The sequence below is a fragment of the Corvus brachyrhynchos genome, unplaced genomic scaffold (genome assembly GCF_000691975.1).
Source record: "Corvus brachyrhynchos isolate BGI_N302 unplaced genomic scaffold, ASM69197v1 scaffold17, whole genome shotgun sequence".
NCBI classification, from domain to species: Eukaryota; Metazoa; Chordata; class Aves; order Passeriformes; family Corvidae; genus Corvus; species Corvus brachyrhynchos.
This window is the reverse complement of record NW_008240046.1, coordinates 4,384,945-4,406,234: the sequence shown is the minus strand read 5'-3', so window position 1 is coordinate 4,406,234 and position 21,290 is coordinate 4,384,945. Positions and strand designations below refer to the sequence as shown.

The 21,290-nt window shown below is 37.7% G+C and overlaps 1 protein-coding gene across 1 annotated transcript in view; it reads left to right on the top strand.

Annotated features, from left to right (window-relative positions):
• The first annotated feature begins 6,711 nt into the window (after positions 1-6,711).
• ATP8A1 (ATPase phospholipid transporting 8A1) overlaps positions 6,712-21,290 on the top strand; it is a 101,167-nt gene continuing 86,588 nt past the window's right edge. The window contains exons 1-6 of the mRNA XM_017744293.1: positions 6,712-6,793; positions 7,301-7,415; positions 8,581-8,680; positions 11,151-11,249; positions 14,287-14,332; positions 17,747-17,787. Coding sequence (XP_017599782.1) covers positions 6,712-6,793; positions 7,301-7,415; positions 8,581-8,680; positions 11,151-11,249; positions 14,287-14,332; positions 17,747-17,787 — 483 coding nt within the window. The remainder of the gene's footprint in view (positions 6,794-7,300; positions 7,416-8,580; positions 8,681-11,150; positions 11,250-14,286; positions 14,333-17,746; positions 17,788-21,290) is intronic.

Below are 21,290 nucleotides of genomic sequence, written 5' to 3'. Positions count from 1 at the left end.
TGGCTCATGGCCTGGGGTCCTCGGCCCCCAGGAATAAGCAGGAATCCCTCTTTTGTGTGTAGCATGTACGTGTGCGCTGATCATCAGAAATAAGCGTTTCTGATACAGGGCATGTGCCAGGGAGCTTCGGACAGCGCTCATGTCTCGTGCCTAAGTGGGTTTGCTTAGCCTTCAGATATCGTGTCAGCAGCTGCCTTGTGAAAAGAATCACTGCAGTGAATTTACTTTGCTATAACATTCATTGCATGCAAAAGTAAAATTCGGAATCGTGGACCCCAAAGCAGCAGTATGTTGGGACAACCTGTGATTTTTGGTTGCTACAGGTAAGAATAACAGTGTCCCGGTAGTGGCACAAGAGGTATTGAGGCAGGTATGCAGGGTTTATCCCATTGTCTGAAAGTTTCCTCGTTTAAACCATACATCAGGGTTTTTTTATTTTACTTTATTTTACTTTATTTTATTTTATTTTAAGCTTTGCTTTGCTTGATATAGGGAGGCAGAAACTTCTTCCCTGTATGTTTCTTCCTTCTTCCAAACAATATTTTATTTAATTTCTGTGCAAGGAAAAGCGCAAACAAACATAGATTAGAAGTGGGCTGATATCTTGATGTTCTTTTCCAGTTTTACCATGTTATATCCCTTCCTCCACCAAAAGTAGGTTTGTAGGAGGTCTGGATCTGCTTCTGCCTAGGAAATGTTAGTGGCAAAGAAATAGAAGAATGCATCTTTCTAAGAAGAAAGGGAGAAAGTGCATCCTTTCAGGAACACTTCTGAAATGTGTTCACAACCAGAGCAGCAGTCCTGTATACTCACAGTGATTAGTAGACGTATATAATGAGACTAGTTAAATGTCCAATTTTTCAGTGCTTAATTTCAGTTCTTTTCCACTTACCCTTGTTCCAGACAATTGGTTTTCACTGCAAGCTGAGCATTGCATATTTAAATTGGGAACGTTGATGCTCTCTTTAAAATTATCTGGTTACAGAACTCTTAATGGTTATTAACTGAATAAATGTGATATTCCCTGAAGGTAACTGGCTATCCAAGATTCACAGTTGCAGTAAGAGGGGAAAAAAAAGAGTCTGGTTTATTTTTCAAGGTTGAATGACTGTGAAGCAGTTAAATACTGGGTTTAAGAAGCTTGCCAAAACCACTTTTTTTAGGACTGGCAATAGGTATAAAACATCTTTTAAGAAACTTAACTTTCACAAAATGACATGATAGTTTTTTCATTATACCAGTGGAGTTGATTCTATATGACTCATAGTGTACTTTATATATAGTACTACTCAAAAAAATTAGAAATCTGGTACTGTTTTCTTTTTCTTATATTAATGTGACACTAATTAATTTTTTCTGTATTTAGTTCTGGTTGTGTATACATAATTCACAATGAAACCAACATTAATGCGTCTCTTCCTTTTTTTTCTTTTTGAGATGAGTGCTTCCGAGTCTAGTTAGTCCACACATTTAGACTATGTAGTTGGCATTTCTAAACAGCTCTTTGTAAGTAAATGCTACTGTTTTCTAAAAAAGAGAACTCCAGTATTCTGCCATGTGGGTCTCAGTATTTGACAGGGACATAAAGGAACTGTAAAATCCTGGTTCTGGCCATCACCCAGGTCTCTTAGATAAGCACAATGCAAAGTGATGATAAGGCTGCTTTCAGAGAACTCCACCAAAGTCTTATCCCCAGTGCAGAGTTGTTATTGGCAGGGTCCCTCTGTGTTCTTGGAACACTAGTAATACTGTAATCACAAACAACAGCTTCCATGACTTCTGTCATGGTGTGGACCATTCCTTAGCCTAAGACTTGGGGGTCTCTGAGAGACAAGCTTAGTATTACTTTCCTTATTCTAGAATTTTTGTATTGTATCTTTGGGTCTAAAATGTCATTTTTCTCTCCTGTCACTGCAGCAACTAATTTCTGCTTCAGAGACCTTTTCCATGGATCATGAGCTGCCTTATCAGGCTGGACTGTCTGGACGTCATCTCAGAAAGAACTAAGCTCTCTCTCAAATAACAAGATAGTGATACTGTTATTACGACTGTTGTGCTCAGATGAAGCAAACGGAATCTGAGCTGTCAGAATGATGTGCACATATGTCATTCCCAAGAAGTGGTCAACAGTTGCACAGAACAATTGACACTACAGTCTGTAAATTATTGCAAAATAAAAATTGTAGGTGTTTTAGGGTCTGTGAGCCAACATGTTATGTGCATAGAGAAAAGAATTTGAACAAAAAGGAACTACTGATTTTGTGCCATTCTTCCAAACCTCAGCAGGTTCTTCATGGCTGATGAAGGATAACCAGGCATGCTTATAACCGTGTTTTAATAGATTTTTGTGTCTGTTATCCTGTTGCAAAGAACACATGCTGCTTACCATTCTAAAGTGGTATGTGTATCAATAAAGTCTTGCTTAAGGCACAGAATATCTGGCCCTCTTAAACAAATTTAGGAAATTGGTGTCATGTATTCTGCGATTGCAGAACACATGGGGAATCTTTAAGTAGTGTGGCCTACATAAAGCTTTATTAAATACAGTAACTAACTGTGGTTATTTTAGCTATATATAGCTTTCCAGTTAATATATGCATCTATTAAATAATATGAAATTGAATAATTAAAATAATTTTGTTTCTTTTGAGATGTTCTGGAAGAGTGGAATTGTTCTTGGCAGTTCTTATTAGGGTTCTTTGAAGATTGAAGCACTAATCCTTTTCCTCTCTGTGTTGGTGGAATTCAGTGAACTATATTAGGTCATTGAGAAAGGGTAGAGAGTTGAGGTGCCATGATGCCGCCTACCAAAACTAGTAGGTAATAACTAGTTCTTCTTGTTGATGGAGGTAAATACCTGTACAAAATCTAGGTGAAGCTGAACTGGGTAAGATGAGATGACTTTCACATAAAGAAGGAATGTATTTTGAAGTTCTGTAGTAGTCATCAGATTGCCTTCAGCAGACTATCTGTTTTTGTAGTGCCTAATATATCCTTAGGTATTTCTACTTATGGTCTTCAGGACTATATAACATTTTACCAGATTTAGTGATTTAGTCAGTTATGTCTGGGGTTTTTTTCTACCAAGTGTGTTTAGATCCCAGTGTTTCACAACAGGGAAAAGACTTGGTCTCATTCTAGACAGGCTTGGCCATCTCAGGGGTACCACCAGGTTCACGCAGGTCATTTAAATTCCCTTCTGTGCTCTGGCTCCTCAGAAGGACAGATTGATGGGTCAGGTTCCCAGTGCCTGTTCTGTCACTGAAGGTCTGTCACGGCTTTGCAACAAATACTTCTGAAGCCACCTTGTTTTTTCTAATGATTCCACTTTTGAACTCTGCCACATTCTTCAGGAATATGAGCTAGCAAACAGACTATTCTGGCTTTGGCTGGGATAGACTTAGTTTTCTTCCTAGTAGCTGATACAGTGCTGTGTTTTGGATTTAGGATGAGAATAATGTTGATAACACATAGATGTTTTAGTTGTTGCTGAGCAGCACTTACACTAAATCGAGGACTTGTCAGCATCTCAAACTGCCCTGCCAGGGAGGAGGCTGGGAGTTCCCAAAAATTAGGGAGGGGACACAGCAGGGCAGCTGACTCCCAGCTGACCAGAGGGATATCCCATACCTTTTGGCATTATGATGAACAACTAAACTGGGGGAAAGTTGGCAGGGGGCTGGCAGCCTGCTGCCCAGAGACTGGATGGACACTGGTCAGCAGTTGATGAGCAATTGTGCATCACTTGTTTTCTATCTTCTTTTATCATTATTTTCCCTTCTTTTTCTGTCCTATTAAACTGCTTTTATCTCAGCCCATGAGTTTTAACTTTCTTCAGATTCTCTGCCCTGGCTCTGGGGTAGGCGAGTGAGTGACTGTGTGGTGTTTAGCTTCCTGCCAGGTTAAACCTCAGCACTTAGTTGTATAAGAGGTTCTTGGCTACAGCATCAGCTTTCAAAGGTTTTGAAAGCTCTACTCAGAGAATAAAAAAGAAATTTTTAATGATTAAGAGAAGTGTATTAAAATCCTTTTGGCAATTTGGTTGAGGGTTTGTTTTCTTCCCTTTATTTCCATATTACAGTATATCTGTATGTAACTTTGTCCCATTCTTGTAATGAAAATAAGACTGTTTTAAGGATTGAAAGCTGAAAGCCTTGCACTACCCTACCTAAAGAAAAAATTAGAGGTATGGAATCTACTGTTCTTGTTTTACTAACACAGAAACTTTTTAATCAAGATTGGTTTAGGAAGAGTCCCTGCAAATACTGTGTGCTGGAAGAGAGTTGCTTCTTCCAAATTTATTGTTGGAGGCAAAATACAGTATTCAATGGGTGCTCTTGTTGAAAGAAGCTCTAATTGGTTTGGGAGCTGTGTTTGTTTATTTCATTGGTTACTTATTTATTTGCAATTTGTTGTTATTGAAGATTTTTTTTTTTTTTTTGCTGGCTTAGGCTGCCAAATAAGCCTGTGTGGTTCCTTGAGGAGTATTGTGTCGGCACCTGTTGAGGGGGGCCAGTCTGTCAGGCTGGCTGCCCTTCCTCTGAAGAGACTCCTTGAGAAATACACTGATGTTTGAATGTGTGTGCCTTTCAGCACGTGAAGAAAGAAACAGAGAAATTGCAGAGGGTCAATGTAGTAGTGGGGATTTCCTGTATCGTAATAGAGTCTGTGAATTATGAATGGCGAATGGGATGAAATTAAAAGTTTCTGCTGAGCCTTTTCTCAATGTGTGGAGACATGACCTTGCAAAGTAGTGTCAGGAATCTATTTTGAAGGTAATAGGTAAGAGGCAATACACTGGGCCAGTGGACTGGAGAATGGCTTGGATTTTGCCTAACCTGTTTGCAAGCATTTCTAGAACATGCTAGAAGTAAGCATTAAGTTTTCATGTACAGCCTTAATTATCCTTGACATGCTATACATTCTGATGTATTCCATTGCATTATAACATACAGGGTTTCAGTTTCTTTTTCTCATTCTCGTACAGAATGAACAGTGTATATTTAACAAGCAGCTGTATAAACACAGATTATTGTTATCATGTTAAAACTTAATGGTGATTGATTTATGCTATATCCATTGGTACTTTATAAGCTCCAGCCTGAAGACTGCTTAGGCCTGTTGTCAGCAATGTCATCGCTGACTGGTTGACAAAACATTAGTGAAAAGCCTTGGGAGAGAAGGATACATTGGTATCCCTTTCACAGATGAAAATTGGGATGCAGGCTGGCACAAGATTTCTCATAGTCCGTAGAATAGACAGAAAACTCAGCTTTCACTGGCTACTGGAGGCAGGTGCTGGGAACGTCAGTGAGTGTAATAAAACTATTTCAAGTTAAGCATGCACAAAATGAAGCATATACGGATGTCACTTCTCTGGGAATAATCTGGCTAGTGTCACAGAGAAAATCTGCAGCAAGGAGTGGTATCTCATTAACCAATGAGACCAACCAACCAAGATTAACCAGTTTAATGGCCTTGGCTTCCAGCTCAAGATTGGTCCATCACAATGAGCAAGAAATCAAGCCCAGGTGGCAGAAGGACTGGATGAAGCAAGGCATTTGTCACTGTCCCACACAATATACTTGTCTCTAGACATATGGATTTGATGGATGGACCACAGAGTGGATAAAAAAATAGCTGAATGGTTGCATTCCAAGAGTTGCAGTCAACGGCTCAGTGGAAAGCAGTGACAAGTGGCGTTCCTCAGGGGTCAGTATGGGAACCGACTTATTTAGCATCTTTGTCGGTGGTTTGGACAGTGGGATTGAGTAACCCCTCAGCAAGTTCGCTGACAATGCCAAGCTGTGTGACACTTAACATGCTGGACGGAAGAGATGTCATCCAGAGGCACCTTGACAGTCTTTAGAGGTGGGCCTGTATGAACCTCATGAAGTTCAACAAGGCCAAGTGCAAGGTCCTGCACCTGGGTCAGGGCAATCTCAGGCACAGATACAGGTTGGGTGGAGAAGGTGGACAAGAAGCTCAACAGGATTCGACAATGTGCATTTGGAGCCCTGAAGGCCAACTGCGTCCTAGACTGCATCAAAAGAGGCATGACAGCAGGTCAAGGGAGGTGGTTCTGCCCATCTTCTCTGCTCTTGTGAGACCCCACCTGGAGTACTGCATCCAGCTCTGGGGCCCCCAGCATAAGAAAGACATGGACCTGTTGGAGCAAGTCCAGAGGAGGGCCACTAAGTTAATCACAGGGCTGGAATACATCTATGAAGATGGGCTGAGAGAGTTGAGACTGTTCAGCCTGAAGAAAAGAAGGCTCCGAGGAGACCTTCTAGCAGCCTTCCAGTATCTAAAGGGGGCCTGCAAGAAGGTTATAGAGGAACTTTTCACAAGGGTATGTAGTGATAGGACAAGGCGGAATGACCTTAATCTGAAGGAGGGTAGGTTTAGATTAGGTATTGGAAAGAAAATCTTTACTACAAGGATATTAAGGCCTTGGAGAGGTCGCGGACTCCCCATCCCTGGAAGTGTTCAAGATCAGGCTGGATGGGGTTCTGAGTAACCTGATTGACTGCAAGGTTCCCTGCCCATGACAGGAGGGTTAGAGCTACATGATCTTTAAGGTCGCTTCCAACCCAAACCATTCTATGATTCTATGAATTAGCAAGGAGTCCCTGACAAAGCTCAAGTGTAAAAAGGGGAACATACAAAAGGTCAAAGCAGCAACAGGTGGCTGTAGAAGAGTAGAGAGAGATGGGTTTAGCTGACAAAGTCGCAGCCTACCTGGGGTTTAACCTGGTGAGTGACTTGCAAATGGATGATGACTGTCGGAAAGGTGGGGCCTCTAGGCTGCATGCTGCAGGGAAGCTGGAAGCAAAAAATAGAATGCAGTAAACAGTGTCTTCTCCCCTTTAGTCTCTAATGATAAGGTCAGCCTTCAGGAACCACAGGTTGCTGCTACCCGTTGGAAAGACTGAAACAAAAAAGATTTACCTTGGTGGAGAAGGACAAGTTTAGGGAACAGTTAAACAAACTGGCAGAACAAAAGTCCGTGGGATCGAATAAGATGCAATCACGAGTGCAGAGGGAACTGGCAGGTCTCACTGTTAGGCTGCTCTCAGTGATCTTTGCAAGGTAATATGGTCTGTGGGGAGTGTAGATTTTTACTGAGCATCTTGACTATATAAAAAAGACTTTCTTGTTTTTTCAGGGGTCATGACTTGTGAGAAATGCAAATACATTGGGTTCACTTTCACAATAAATGTCCCTTTTGTCTCATGAAGTGCCTTGAATTTTGTGTAAGTAAACCTCTTTATATAGAAAACATGCTGTGTTTTTACAGGCTATGAGAAGACAGAGGATGTTTCAGAGAAAACTTCCCTAGCTGATCAAGAGGAAGTGAGAACTATATTCATCAATCAGCCCCAGCCAACCAGATTCTGCAATAACCATGTCAGGTATTAACAAAAACACTAGAACACTGCATGATGAATAGCAAAATTGAAAAGCTTTAGTTTATTCCATTTCTGTCATTTCCACTGGCCACCAATGACAGTCTTAGACACTTGAGGAGACAAGTAAGCTGTTTCAGTTACAAATCTGACCTTCTGAATTTTTAAGAATGGGGTGGGGACGGTACAGCTGTAAAGCAGCTGTACCATCAGCATGTCCCTAGAGGACAGGTTTGTTCTTCAGGTTTCAGTTCAGTTCATCTTTGAACCTATTTGTGGTAGCTGAATGCTGATGCAGGTGTACTGTGCTTGAGCACAGCATTGTTTGTGCTTTGGAAACACTTGGCTTTTTCAGCCAGCCAGTAACAAAGATGCTGTGGTTGCCTATGAGACTAGTTTTCAATTTCAGGTTCAGGCTTTAGGGACTTTGCTGATGGTTTATGCTGTGGTTCTTTCTTTGTTTTTGATGAATTTTCAGTCATACAGTAAATACTCATAAATAATGTGTGTTTAGATCTGATAACATCCTCAGTTCTGTTGTTAAAATTCAAAGGAAATGAATGGCAAAGATACCTCTGTCCCAAGTAGGTATGTTTTCTGAAGGTACGTTTGATAATGTGCAGAAATTCTGTAGACATTGGGAATAATGTGGCAGGATTTTCCATTACCCTGAGAAACTTTTTATGATGTTTCTTGGTGTATACAACTTGCCTTTCTGTCTTTTGCTTGGTTACTTGACAGTGTTGAGGTCTTTTGCAAGACACATTCATTGCCCCTTGTATTGACTATTTTGTGCAAGGTCAAAGTAAATATGACTGATTTAAAAAGAAGTTAAAATATTCTTTAAAATCTTTTGCTTAAAAGGTTTTGGCATGATTGTTTTAGGCTCTTAGATGGTGGTGGTCAGTTCTTAAACAGATGTAACAGGCTGACACAGAGCTGAGAGTTCAAACATTTGTGATGATAGCTTAGCGGAGATTGTTTTGCTAGGATAAATTATATTTTCTTCTTCCAGCCTAGCAGAAGCACACTTAATATCCAATATTTATCAGTTTAAAATCAAAAAGCAAACTGTTTCATTTGAAAGTTTGTATAACTGAGATGGAAATAATACATTTGAAGAATTTTTAGTACTGTAATAATAGCGTGTGTTTTTGTCTCTTCCTCTCAGCACTGCAAAGTACAACATAATCACATTCCTGCCAAGGTTCCTTTATTCCCAGTTCAGAAGAGCTGCTAATGCATTTTTTCTTTTTATTGCATTGCTTCAGGTAAGATCAACACTAAGATTCTAATATTTTAAATGCGCTAAGAGAGCATTTATATTACAGACAGAGATACTGAGATACTAAGGTTTCTGTACTGTTCTTTCCAAGCTAGCTGGCCTATCAGAACAGCTGTATCATGTAGACATATCTTTAATAAAATGCTTGGGTTTGTGGGTTTTTTAGTCCTTGGAGGTAACAGCATGCACACAAAGATTTTTCTATAAAACAGGTTAAGTATAGCTGAAATTCTGTTGGGTGAAAAAGTCTTGTGAAAAGAAAATTCTGTTTAAAAATATCTGGCATATACAGAAAACTGTTACCTGTAGTTGGCATTTCTTCTAGAGGGTACTGTTTAAAATCCTGAAGTCTATGAACTTTATTCCTGCAGGTTCTTTTGAGGGACAGGAATTGCAGCTGAGGGGAAGTGATTATTTATTCTTAGAGATAAAGATTGAAATTGAGCCTGGACAAAGAAAACCAGTTATGCAGTCCAGTACTACATCAATTATTTCCTGTAAACCAGCTAGTCAGTGTACTGGTTCGGAATGAAGCACACAGTCTTTTTCCTATCGCCACTGTAGCTTCATTAGGTATATTTGTAAAGTGAAATTCTTCACCCAGCTTACTGAAACTTTTTTGAAGAAGTACATAACATTTTGCCTATCTATCAGAATATTTTAATTTTGCGACAGCTCAAGTTGATAAAGCAAGTTGTGGGGTTTCTGTATACTATTCTTTCAATGCATTAGCTAATGTAAATGAAAAATTGAACTGTGTTCAGGTGCAGTTGTAATTACCATTGACTAGTTCTTCATTTCAGACATATTTGATAAAACCACATTTTCTGCACGATTTCAAATGCATTGTTTAGAATGTGTTGATTTGTCTGTTGTGGAGGCCATTGTTGACATACCAAACAAAAATTACTGAAAAATGGCACATAAACTGCCATATGTATTTTTTTCTTCCTCACTTCAAATGTTTTTGCAAGTCGAAGTTTATTCCTCTGTCCTTACTCTGATTTCTTTGCTTCTTTAAGTGCTTGGGACAGTCTTATGATACACCTGCATAAGTAGCTTACACTGTTTCCTGGGGGTAAAAAAGTTCAGGGTTTCATTAGGTTTTCTGCCTGGAAGCCTGTGGCTTCTGAATAAATATCCTGCTAACCCCGTCTGGCATCTCAGGTTAATCCAGTGGTCCAGCAGTGTTCCCTGTGGTGCCACTGTGCACCTCAAGCTAGAGACACAGAATACGAGGTTTCAGAAGTGTAAGGAAGTGGAGTGTTAGGACTTTAAAGCCCGCTAGCATGTCAGGCTATCAGTGAGACTGCATTGTCAGGAGAAGGAAGTAGAGAATAATGGAATTGGAGTACAGGCTGGTGACCCTTTTGCTTTCAGATTTTGCCTGCAAAATAACGTGCAGTTGGAATGGGAATTTGGACATACATTAGGAAGGAATGAAAAGGTGGGAATAGCTGGAGAAGTGATGGATCCCTTTCCTCTGTAGGCAGCATATAGTCACTTGCTGAACAGGAACTTTCTGCCTCATTTCCATTTAATTCCTTGAAAAACATCTACAGTAACCTGGAAGATAAATCTGTATTAGTCTTACAAGAAACATAGCATATGTACATACAACATCCTCTTTTCTTTCAGAAGTACAGTGTGGTGGTAGCAAAAAGAAATGTATATAATTCATAAGTAATCTTGGCTGTTTTTCAAAACATTTTATGATAAATTGAGGGTCTCTTTTAACCACATTGAGGCACCACTAGTTAGTGTATCATTTTCTTGCAGAGCTGTTATTGTCATTGCACTGCATTACCCATAGTAAGTCTGTTAAGGCAGCAATCTTTTCAACTATCAGTGTTGCCATTAAGAATTCTATCAATATAAAGATAATTATGGATAACCATCCATGTATATCACATAAGCAGCTGCATTTTCTCACAATCTACTTTACGTACATTTGCTTGTGTCACCTGTGCTCATACCTGGTTAGCAAAAATGGGGTTTTTTACATTAGTCTGGCAGAAAGCAGCTATTTGAAATTTGTCAATTAATATCTAATATGATTAAAAATATCTCTTAAGAGATTAAAACTGTAAAAAAGCAAAAATTCCTTGGACTAGTGTACACTCTAACAAAAATCTAAACTGGAAAGTTTAGCTACATTTTATAAATATGTATTTTAATTCAATTGTAAACACAGAAAAGGAAGGTGAATATTCTGCAAACACTAAAACCTCTGGAAAAAGTACCACTGAACACTACACTGCTTAAAATGCAAATGTTCTTTAATTTTATCAGCTGCTTTTGAATTAAAGCCTATAAACCTCTCTTGGAAATAATAAACACCATGTCTAAAAAGTGAATTCACTTGTCTTTATTTGCACAGAGAGTACTGTTTCTTGTATTAAAAATGTTTTCAACCAGCAATGCAAAATATTTTTCTCTCCTTTTTTTTTTAATAGCAAATACCAGATGTGTCACCAACAGGCCGCTACACAACATTGGTTCCTCTTTTATTTATTTTAGCTGTAGCTGCGGTGAAGGAGATAATAGAGGATATTGTAAGTATTTAATAACAGTGTTTTGTAAATAGTTATCGTATTTTTCATTTATAATGTTATGAAAGTGTTTCCCAGTTGTCAAATCCAGGTCCAAGCATTTGATTTACCTCTTTATTTCTAACGTCACATGCATAAAATCCTTCGTTTCGCTCTTGTGACTTTTCATGGTTTTGTAGACAGCAAGGGAAATAGGCCTTTTCAGTTTTTCCTGTTGCTCCAGTCCAGTGCAATTTACTGTTAGCATTTCATATCTTAGTGATCTGCTGACTCCTGATGGCCAGGAACACAAATAGAATTGGTCCTTGTTAGGCAGGTGCCTCTACCTCTGCCAGGCTTTCCTAGGCTCTTTCCTTCACTGTCTGTGGTAGTGGTTGTTTTGCTTTCTTCTTGTGTTGAAAGAAAACTTCAAAAGAGCTGCGACATTGTCAACACAGAAGTGTCCGTTCTGTCTTATTTTATTTTAAGGGGACAGAAAGGAATTTCAGTCTCTGTTTCACTTCATACAAAAGATGTTGGGGTTTTCCAAGTACCTTCCTGCCCTCTCTTTAACTAAAAGTATATGACAGAAACCTATCTCTCTAACTTACTTAAAATAATTGAGTCTTTTAATTTATGTCTTTTGTATCTAAGGAATTAAATTAATCTTAATTATTTACCAAATCACTCTAGATGCTGAGAATTTCTTCATCTGCTTTTGTTCTATTTTAGTTCTGCAGCTGTGTTATAAGAAGGACAGGACATTAGATATGTCATGATACAGCAGAGTGCCTTTTGTCCACTAGAGGAAAAGTGTTCCTGTTTGTGGGCTCTTCTCTTGAGTTTTGGAAAGGGTTGCAAGTAGTGTAGTCTTTCCTTGCACACAAATAGTAAGCTCCCTGGGAACATCAGATTTATGGTGTTTGAGCAGAATTACAATGTATATGCAGAAAGTGGCAAAGAGGAAGAGTGCTGAGCTGCAAAGGAGGTTTGGAATGGAGGGTGGTTGGTCACATGCTGCCGTTATTGATACAGTCAACTCAGCTTTCTTCTCAGTTACTTCAGTCAATGGATGGTAGGCAAGATACAGGCCCCCTAGATTGTACGAAGCTCCTGGGTCACAGAGTTGAGTGGTCCTGCAAGACACAATGAGGTTTCTATTAAATATTTTTCTTCTATTTGGCGTTTCCAGTTTTTGCTGCCTTACAGTCAGTTTCGCCTTAAATGCCTTTGTTGCTTTCTCTTTACATAAACAAAACCCCTTTTGAAAAAAAGCTGTAAAATCAATTCATGTTCTTTCGGATATTTTTAACCATTCTGCAGTTAATGCTTACGGACTTACACCATCTGTCAGAGTCTAGGCAAATATAAAACTGAGGCTGCTGCTACTGTACAAAGTGTCCTTTTTAAAGTATCTCATCTCGTCACTTTTCTTTTGTTATTTATTTCTACCGTTTGCTCTTTGTAACTTGAAGTGTACAGTTTGGTGTGGCAGGGGAGAAAGACAGGGATCGGGTATAGTGGGTTTTGCATATATCAGCTAAATAAAGTTCTCATTACCAAATGCTACAGAGATGCCTGAAACCAGTACAGCTGTACTGGCTTTTGATGAGAAAGCTGACCACCTTCTGCCTAGTAAAATATTCAAAGTGTTTTCCCTTAACCGTTAATTTTCGTTATATCTCAGTTTTTTTACACAGTGAGATACCTGGGATTTCCAGGAATGATAATCTTCATCTAATATTAAAGCTTTTGGATGGGAACCTTGTATATTGATATCAATAAATGTACTTATCAAAATAATACTTTCAGCTCAAGAACCAAATGTTTCTTTTTCTGGAATGAAATACCAATAAGAGAAAGACATTAGCAGAAGATACTATTCATGAGCAGCATGTGTTTTCCATATATGCTTAAAAGTGCTAGCAAGATTGGTGACATGCAATGCTAGATTGTCAGCTGTTTTTTTCGATGATTTTCACCCATCATACCTCAGAAAACACTGCACATTAACCTTTTCAAAATGGAGGACATTCACCCTGTGGGCAAATAGAGATTGCTTTGGTCAAGTTACGCTTTCCATTTGAGCAGGGGTTATTTATCTGTGCAGTCAGCCATCTTTTTGAAAGGAGAATCTGCTGGTAATCTGTGAAAATCTGGTAAAAATAATATGTCAATTTTGTAAAATTATAAGGTGGCCTTTTAAGAGCTGCTAGCTCAGAATCATATCAACGTTTTATTGGCAATAAATCACTCAAGTAGCTTGACTTACTTTTCTTTCATTTTACAAGAAGGCTTCTAATTTTGTTTGTATCACAAAGGCATGAAATCTGAATGTCTGTTTAAAAAGTGTACCTAACCATTTAATTCTATTTAAATTAATTTTCTAAAACATATTCCTGCTCAGGAAGAACTGAGTTCATGAGTCCTAAATAGTGTGTTTAAACTAGTACTCTCCTAAGCTTTTTGTATCTGAGTTTGGTCATACCTTGAAAATGCTGGTTGTTAATAGTTGTATCAAAGGATTACTGTGGAAAGATTTCTCACGGCTGTATTAAAACTGAGGGGCATCATGGCCTGTTTGGAGGGATGTGCTGTCGACTTTTTGTCTGTTTGTTAGGGTTGTTGAAGTCTGCAGGCAGCTTTGTAGAAGTGGAGTCATGTAAACACATGTTTACACAGTCATTGCCTGACTTCAGATGTCTGTATGAGACACTTAGATGAAGAATTGTTCCATGATCTTTGCTCTGGTAGAATCATCTCCCAGTTCCAGGAAAGGGCAAAGTTGTACTGAAATGCACCAGTTCCTTACATAAGGAACTTGTCTAGATAGAGATTGCCCACAGGACAGGATATTGTAGTACAACACAATTAGCCTGGAACTTGGTGTGACTTTCCTGGTGTTCATAACTACCCAAGTAATTAATAGTCCTGTTAAAACATTTTGTTGGTTTACTGAGTAGATGAGAGGGAGGGGCTAATAGAGGTGGTTTTTATTAGAAGTATGAAAGCTTTATCTTATCAACAGAAATCTTTTAACCATTCTTCATTTTTAATTTAGAAAAGGCACAAAGCTGATAATGCGGTGAACAAGAAACAAACTCAAGGTAGGAAATTTTTTTAACCTTTTTTTGTGGGGGTTTGCATTTTTTCACATGGTCGTTATATAATTTGAACTGCTGACATGTAGTTGAGTGGCAAATTGCATGTTCAGATTACTTCAAAGTTTGTAATGTAAACAGTTGAAATAATAATTTGCAATGACATTAGCCCCACAAAATAGAGTATGTTCTAGATTAAGGTTTTGAGGTTCCTAAGAAACTTGAACATTTACTCATTTAGCACAGGTGATGATGTCACTGTTAAAAGATCATAATCACCTGTATATTTAATGGGCCTACATTATAATTAAAAATCTGCATTTCTGAGTACACATATAATTTTTTTCAGCCAGCAATAGGAAGGAAGCATCAAAAAATAGAACTTTCTTCCTGTGCTGGTTCAAAACTGTGGATAAAGACTAATGGAGTTCTTTTGGGTTTCATTTGTTGGGTTTTTTTCATGAAATCAATGAAACAGTTTGATTAGAGGTGATGAGATATTTAGCCAATGTACCCTAACCAAAACACTGGCATGTGATTTTTTTAATAGATTTTGATAAAGAAAAGTAGTATTAAATCAGGATTATTTTAGCTCAAAAAGTGAGGGAGATATTAGTATGTCCTAAACACATTTATCAGGTAGGAAGTCAAGAGTTTAGGTTCCTGCTTTGCTGCTCTTCAGTTTTTCGTGTTATTTGTTCTGAGGTAGACCTCTCTTGATGCAAATAGACCTGTTTTTATAAACAGGAGGAGGAATGAGTGTCATGTGAATTTGATTGCAGAAAGTATGAAAAATACCACAGAGACAAATCTTACATGGAATCCTTTTAAATATATAATGAAAATAACCTTAATTTTTTGGGGAGAAATGTAGTCATTGGTTAAAGATAAACAATTGTGTAGCACTGCTAAATACTGGAAACATAAATTTTAAAGCCTACATAAATTGTATGTAAATCTTAACTGTAAAATTTATGGGGGATTGGAGGGCAAGATAACTTAGGAAACTATTGAGCATGTAGAAACTACTGTTCAGTAGCAGGTATGGAGAGATTAGGATAGGGAGACAAAACTATTGACTGAAAGCACAGGAAATAGAAATCTCCAGAGGCCAGGCCTGGAGAAACAGATACATAAAAAACAAAGGAAAGTTAAATGTCGACATCCAAAATTCTTTCATCAGCCACTCATAGCTTTTGAGATTACAAACAGTTTTGGTGGCAGTGAAATCTTAAAAGGCCTTTTCAATTTTTCTTTTTGTCTAGAGTGTACAAAGTTTTAATAAAAGGCTTGTTTTACTCTCTTCTCTGACTCTTCTTCTTGGTTACCTCTCATCTGGGTCTTTGGTAACTGTTCCTAAGATTGCCAAATGTTCCATGCATGCAGAAGAGTATCTTGGAAGTTAAATGTGTGATGAGGATAAATATTGCTAGCACTGAGAAACACATTTCTTAAACTAATGCAGGATTCACATAAGTGCAGCATTGATCCTAGCATCCTGACTAAGCAATTTTTAAATGTATTGTCAAATAAAATCTATTGTCAAATCAATAACTTAGAAGTTAATCAGTATGGCACTCTCTTACTTTACTTTCATGTGTTCAGCAGTTCTGTGACCCTGAAAAGCAGCGATGTGCATAGTATGTTGTATATACACCTTTGGTTGCCCTTTAAACACACAAAATTGTTAGTGAAATGACATGTGCATGTGTAGATCCTGTCTACGGGTCCCCGTTCAACTTTCTGTTCCTTAATGATGATCTGTATCTCAGTTAATCTTAGGTAACTAACTTTCTAAACTTCTATTACTATAAAAAAGCTTTTGCAGAGGATTTGGATGTATTAGGCTGCATTGGGGATGATTTTTGTTGCCTCAGGCTGAATACCTATACAACACAGCAGGACACCATCAGACGTTCTGACAGGATGAAATCTGCATTTCTGCAATGTGGTGAAGTAGCCTTCTATAGGGCAGATGGAACATGCTTTTGAAATTATGTTAGAGACAGCTGAAAAGTGGGAGATACAAATGCGAAAGTCAGGCTGCAGAAGGCTTTATGGTGCAAGTTCTCTAACCATTACATAAAAGATGCATAGCAACACCACTTCTTTTTTTTCTTGTGTGAAAATGGATTTACCTGAATGTTAGTGTATGTTAATTGTGTTTAAAAGCTTACCGGATCATGCTAGGGTGAGAGTACTCTTGAGATTTCAGGTGGCTCAGCATGTTTTCGTGAGTCTGACTCATCTGTTTGTGAGCTGATTTTAACCAGTTAAACCAGCCAGAAACAAATCCAGAAAGGAAAAATGATAGTGTCCTTCCATGTAGTGGGTTAAACTGGCTCATCAAAAGGTGCAGCAAACCCTGGAGGCAGCATGCATAAAGCAGCGAGGGCACACACCTTGGCATGGGGTGATGGCAGGACGGGACCTTCCCTCTACAGCCAGAAGCCCCTTCTTACGAAGCCCCTGGCCACATCTGGGGACGTACTTACATTTCAGACCTGCAGAACTCCAGTGACAGTTATTGTACTGTAACTATTTGTGAAACTTAGTTGTCTGGATTGATGCAAGGTGTATTTTTAATTCTCATCAGTTCTTTCATCTGGTTGGTGCCATGAAAGCTGGAAGACACAGTGAAGGGGAACAATCTCTTAAAGTTATCTGAGTATTGATACACAGCAATATGTTTTCTTTTTCTTTTTGCACATCCAGCTTCAGTAACTGGGGCTAGAAAAAAGTTACCTTTATTATTCTCTGAAAACACAATCTAGGCAATTAACTGGCAACAAGGCATGTTTTTTGTATCATAATAGTAACACTTAAAACTAGAATAGTGGAATGTGGTTGCAATATTAATTATATTAATATTAATTGCTACTACCAGGGAAAATCTATACTAAATACTACTCTAAATAGCATGGGATACTTTCAGTATATTTGTGGAGGAGGAGACAGTAGTGATCCTAAAGTTCTCTGATATGCCAGTAACAGCAGAATAGATAAACTCTGAGCCTCCTGGCACTTTTTATGAACCTTGAATATATGCCTCTCGCCTACCCCCACCCCCCCCCAATAATTTCATAACTTTCTAACTTTGCAACTTTCTATTCCAGTTACTGATTTATTTTGGAAAATACATTATCAGAAAATCTATATCAGATTTATTTGATTCTCAAGCCCTGTAAAAGGTTCTGACTGACTTTGTAATAAGATTCAATGGTACAAAAACTGTTATAAAGAATATGTGCTATATATTTGAAATGCTTGATCTGAATTCACAGAAACAAGGCATGCTGTAAAATATTATGTAAATGAGATGTTTCTATATGGCTTTTCGTAAGGAATCTAGCACGTACCTGTAAAGTGCAGTTAGATTGTATGACTGGAAAATTCTTTTTTTTTTTCCTTTTTTTTTAGTACTACGAAACGGTGCATGGGAGATTGTCCACTGGGAAAAGGTGTGTGTCTTTACTGGTTACTTTTAGAGGGTAATGTGTATTTAATATTTTTTTTATTTCTCAAAGTAATTGTTAATGATAAAAAATAGCTGGTATTATGGGAAATGTATAATCTCTTGTATTTTATTTTTTGTTTGTTGATATTTGTCTCTGAAAACATACTTTGAAGTCAAGTCAGTTTTGATGGCATGAGTCCAAACTGGTGGACTTTAAGTTCAGTGGGAATAAGCTGAATAATATGATGGCTGTGGCAAAATGACTCACTTCCTTAGTATTATTTGGTTTGCCAAGGCAGAAACTTCTTTATGGAAACTAGTTACTTTGTGGTTTTGTTGAACTTCATTATTTTAAATCATGAGAACTTTAAAGACTTTTATGCAGTGATTAGGAAGGGAGTCTTAAAGGTATCTTTCAAGAACTAAATGTTATGCTACCATCTAGTCACTTAGTTTTAGTGGTTTCCATACCTGAAAACTTGAAGAAAATTTGACCCACCGTAATTTGGAGGCAAGGTTTAGATGACTGGCTTATACCTTTGAAGAAGCAAGGATATAGTGTGATGCAAGAAAACTATGCTCTTAGGTGATATTAATTTCTTCTTTAACTAACTTCAGTCTTTCAGTAAAGTATTTTACAAAACCAGCAAAATTAAAGAACTGCATAGAGAAGAAGGCTATTAAAGATTAGGCTTATTTGGCTAATTAGGCTTATTAAAGATTAGATTTCCAAAGAATTACAATAACTTTTGACGGAACTCCAGTTGTACAATCTAACTTCTCTAAGTGTGTGAGTTTCTAACAGTTTTGCTAACAACTTCAGCAGGTAAATATTTACTGTGCTTAAAACAAGGGGATAATACATTTTGTTTGAGACCATTAACCAATTCCCAGTTTTCTTTCAGGTAGATGTTGGAGATATAGTTATAATAAAAGGCAAAGAGTATATACCTGCTGACACTGTACTGCTCTCATCAAGGTAGAGATGCCCACTGATGCTTAGAGTGTAGAGGCTGGTTTCTCTACCCTGCATTTATTTATTTATTTGTAATTGCTCCAAGGAAATAAAGAATAAACAAAAGTGCTGCTGTTCTGAAGTGTAGTCTTTTGTTCATTTGGTCATTTATCATTTCAGGCAATTTTTTTTTTTAAACTGTGACAATTGCAGTTTTGGAATTACACTGGCATTCAATTTATCCCTAAGAAAAATGTAGTATGTTATTTTGTTGCTGGATATAATACAAAAATGGCTGATTCTCTGTCTAAAAATTGGACCTCAACTGCCATATTTAACCATGTTGGCTTTTCGGTATGTACCCAACAAATTTCATCCCATAAGTAAATCAAAATGGATATATTACAGGGAACAGAAATAGTTTTTAAATTATATAGTCTCCAGTTTGATAATTGAATCAGGAAAAAAGTGAACACAATACGTGATTCATCAAATTAGCACTGTCTGAACATTCACTTTATTATCTAATATACATATATTATGAATAATTTCATCAGTTGAAAGCAAGACTTAATTTTTAGCATGTCATGCTGTGACCCTTTTTACATGGACAATCAAAGGTTGTTTATCATCATTTCCTTGGACAGTTTTATTTAAGAAATCCACATCTTAAGTGGAAGATGCACGTTTTTCAACATCTATTTGATCAGGTCAACAGACAACATATTCTAAGAATCCTTTTCAATGAATATTATTTAAATGTGAATGTACTGTAATTTTTTTTTCTGGCACAAGCAGAAATGTTATGTGTATGACTATGATTTAGGTAAAAACCCTTTATGACCCCACTGAAGTTAATTAATCCACTCATGCCTACAGTTAATAAAGTTAGGATTCTATACGTTTCTGTTGACAGACTGTGGTATAGACTAGAACACTGTTTCTCTGTCTTCCATTTTATCTCGAAATTAAGTATAGCTGTTTCTAAAACACTTCTATTAAATTATTATCAAGTGTAAAGTAGTTGCCAGGTAATATTGTAAATTTTCCCCACAGTCTGTCTTCAGTGCTAATGTTAGTCATAACTTAGCTTGTATCGAGTGTCCTCTGTAAACCTTTTACGTCTGTACTTTGAGAAGCATTTATAAATTTTAATGGTGCTTCTCCACCAAGATCTTTGTAGGCAATATACCTTGCAGCAAGGACACTTGTTCTATTGGCCTGATAATAGTTTCTGTCATGCTAACTACAGTGTCTTGCAGGTGGAACAGAGTACGTCCTCTCAGAGCAGCTTCTTCATAATCTTCCTGAGTAATCCCCTAAATCTGAGTCTATGCCTAGGTGTCTTCGCGGTTTTGCCCTTTCGAATTTGGAGGACACTTGTACCACAGTTGTGGTTTACACACAGGAAAGTACCAACTTCCTGAAAAGCCTACTTTGCAATCCTTGTACCCCCTGAAGGAATCTTATGTCATGAGTTGACAGTGGAAATACTAGTTAGCTGCTACTGGACTTGGTCAGGACTGTTTCCACTTTCTTTAGCCCCTCTTTAGTGCCCTTATTAGAACACACTATGTGTGTCCAACTTTGACCATTACTTACACTGAATTTTCCTGTCAGGTTTTCTTCTAGGATCAAGTTTGCAATGTGGACTCTTTGAATCGTGATTGCTTTTCTAGGCCCAGTTCAGGCATTTCTTCCAGCTAAAACTTCTTCCCTAGTTACACTACTAGGATCCTGTCTCAGCCTTCCTTCCTGGAGAGAACCCTGTACTACTACATGACCTCTAATTCTGCCTGCATACTGGCATATGCTGTCCGCCATCTCTCATCTCCATGTGGCCATGTATTCCTCAGGAAGACTCTCATCAATTTTGCTTTCAGGTGTTCACTGATGCCCAGTTACATTTTAGGTTCCAAAAGCAATGAGAGTCTGTGGGCCTGGTTTTAATTCAAACTAATAGTACTGGGTTCTTTTCACCAGCAATAGCAGTTTCTAGAGAACAAGAGGATCCTAATTATTTTGGGAAACTATAATCTCTTAGGATGGAAGGACGCAAACCTCTGAGATTTAATTCTGCATGGTTCTTGCTAGTTCAGTGTACACAGAAATTTATGAAACTGGAAAAAAAGAAAAAGTAATTTTCAGCATGTGTACATAGAAAAGGTACTTGTTACTTGGCTCTTCAGAAAAGTTGGTGGAAAATCTATTGTGGCTTTAATTTTTTAATTGATATATGGAGTGGCTAGAAACTTGGTCAGTTGAGAAATAAGCGTAACAGGTTTTCATGTTTACAGTAAAATGTCAGTGTGTTCTGCAGCTTAAAGTTTGTGCCTTACAGTAAAATAAATGACTTGAGTAAAAATGAAAGTGTTCTAGCTCTTTTCTTTCTGACCTGATTAAAATAGATTTTGAAAAAATTGTCATCAGACATTTTAATTAACATGTATTGTTTGAATAATAATTTCCAATTCTGTCTTTTTGTCTTTGTTCATTTGTTTTGTTTTGTTTGTTGTTTTTTTTTCCCTGTCACTTATTTTTCTGTTCTAATC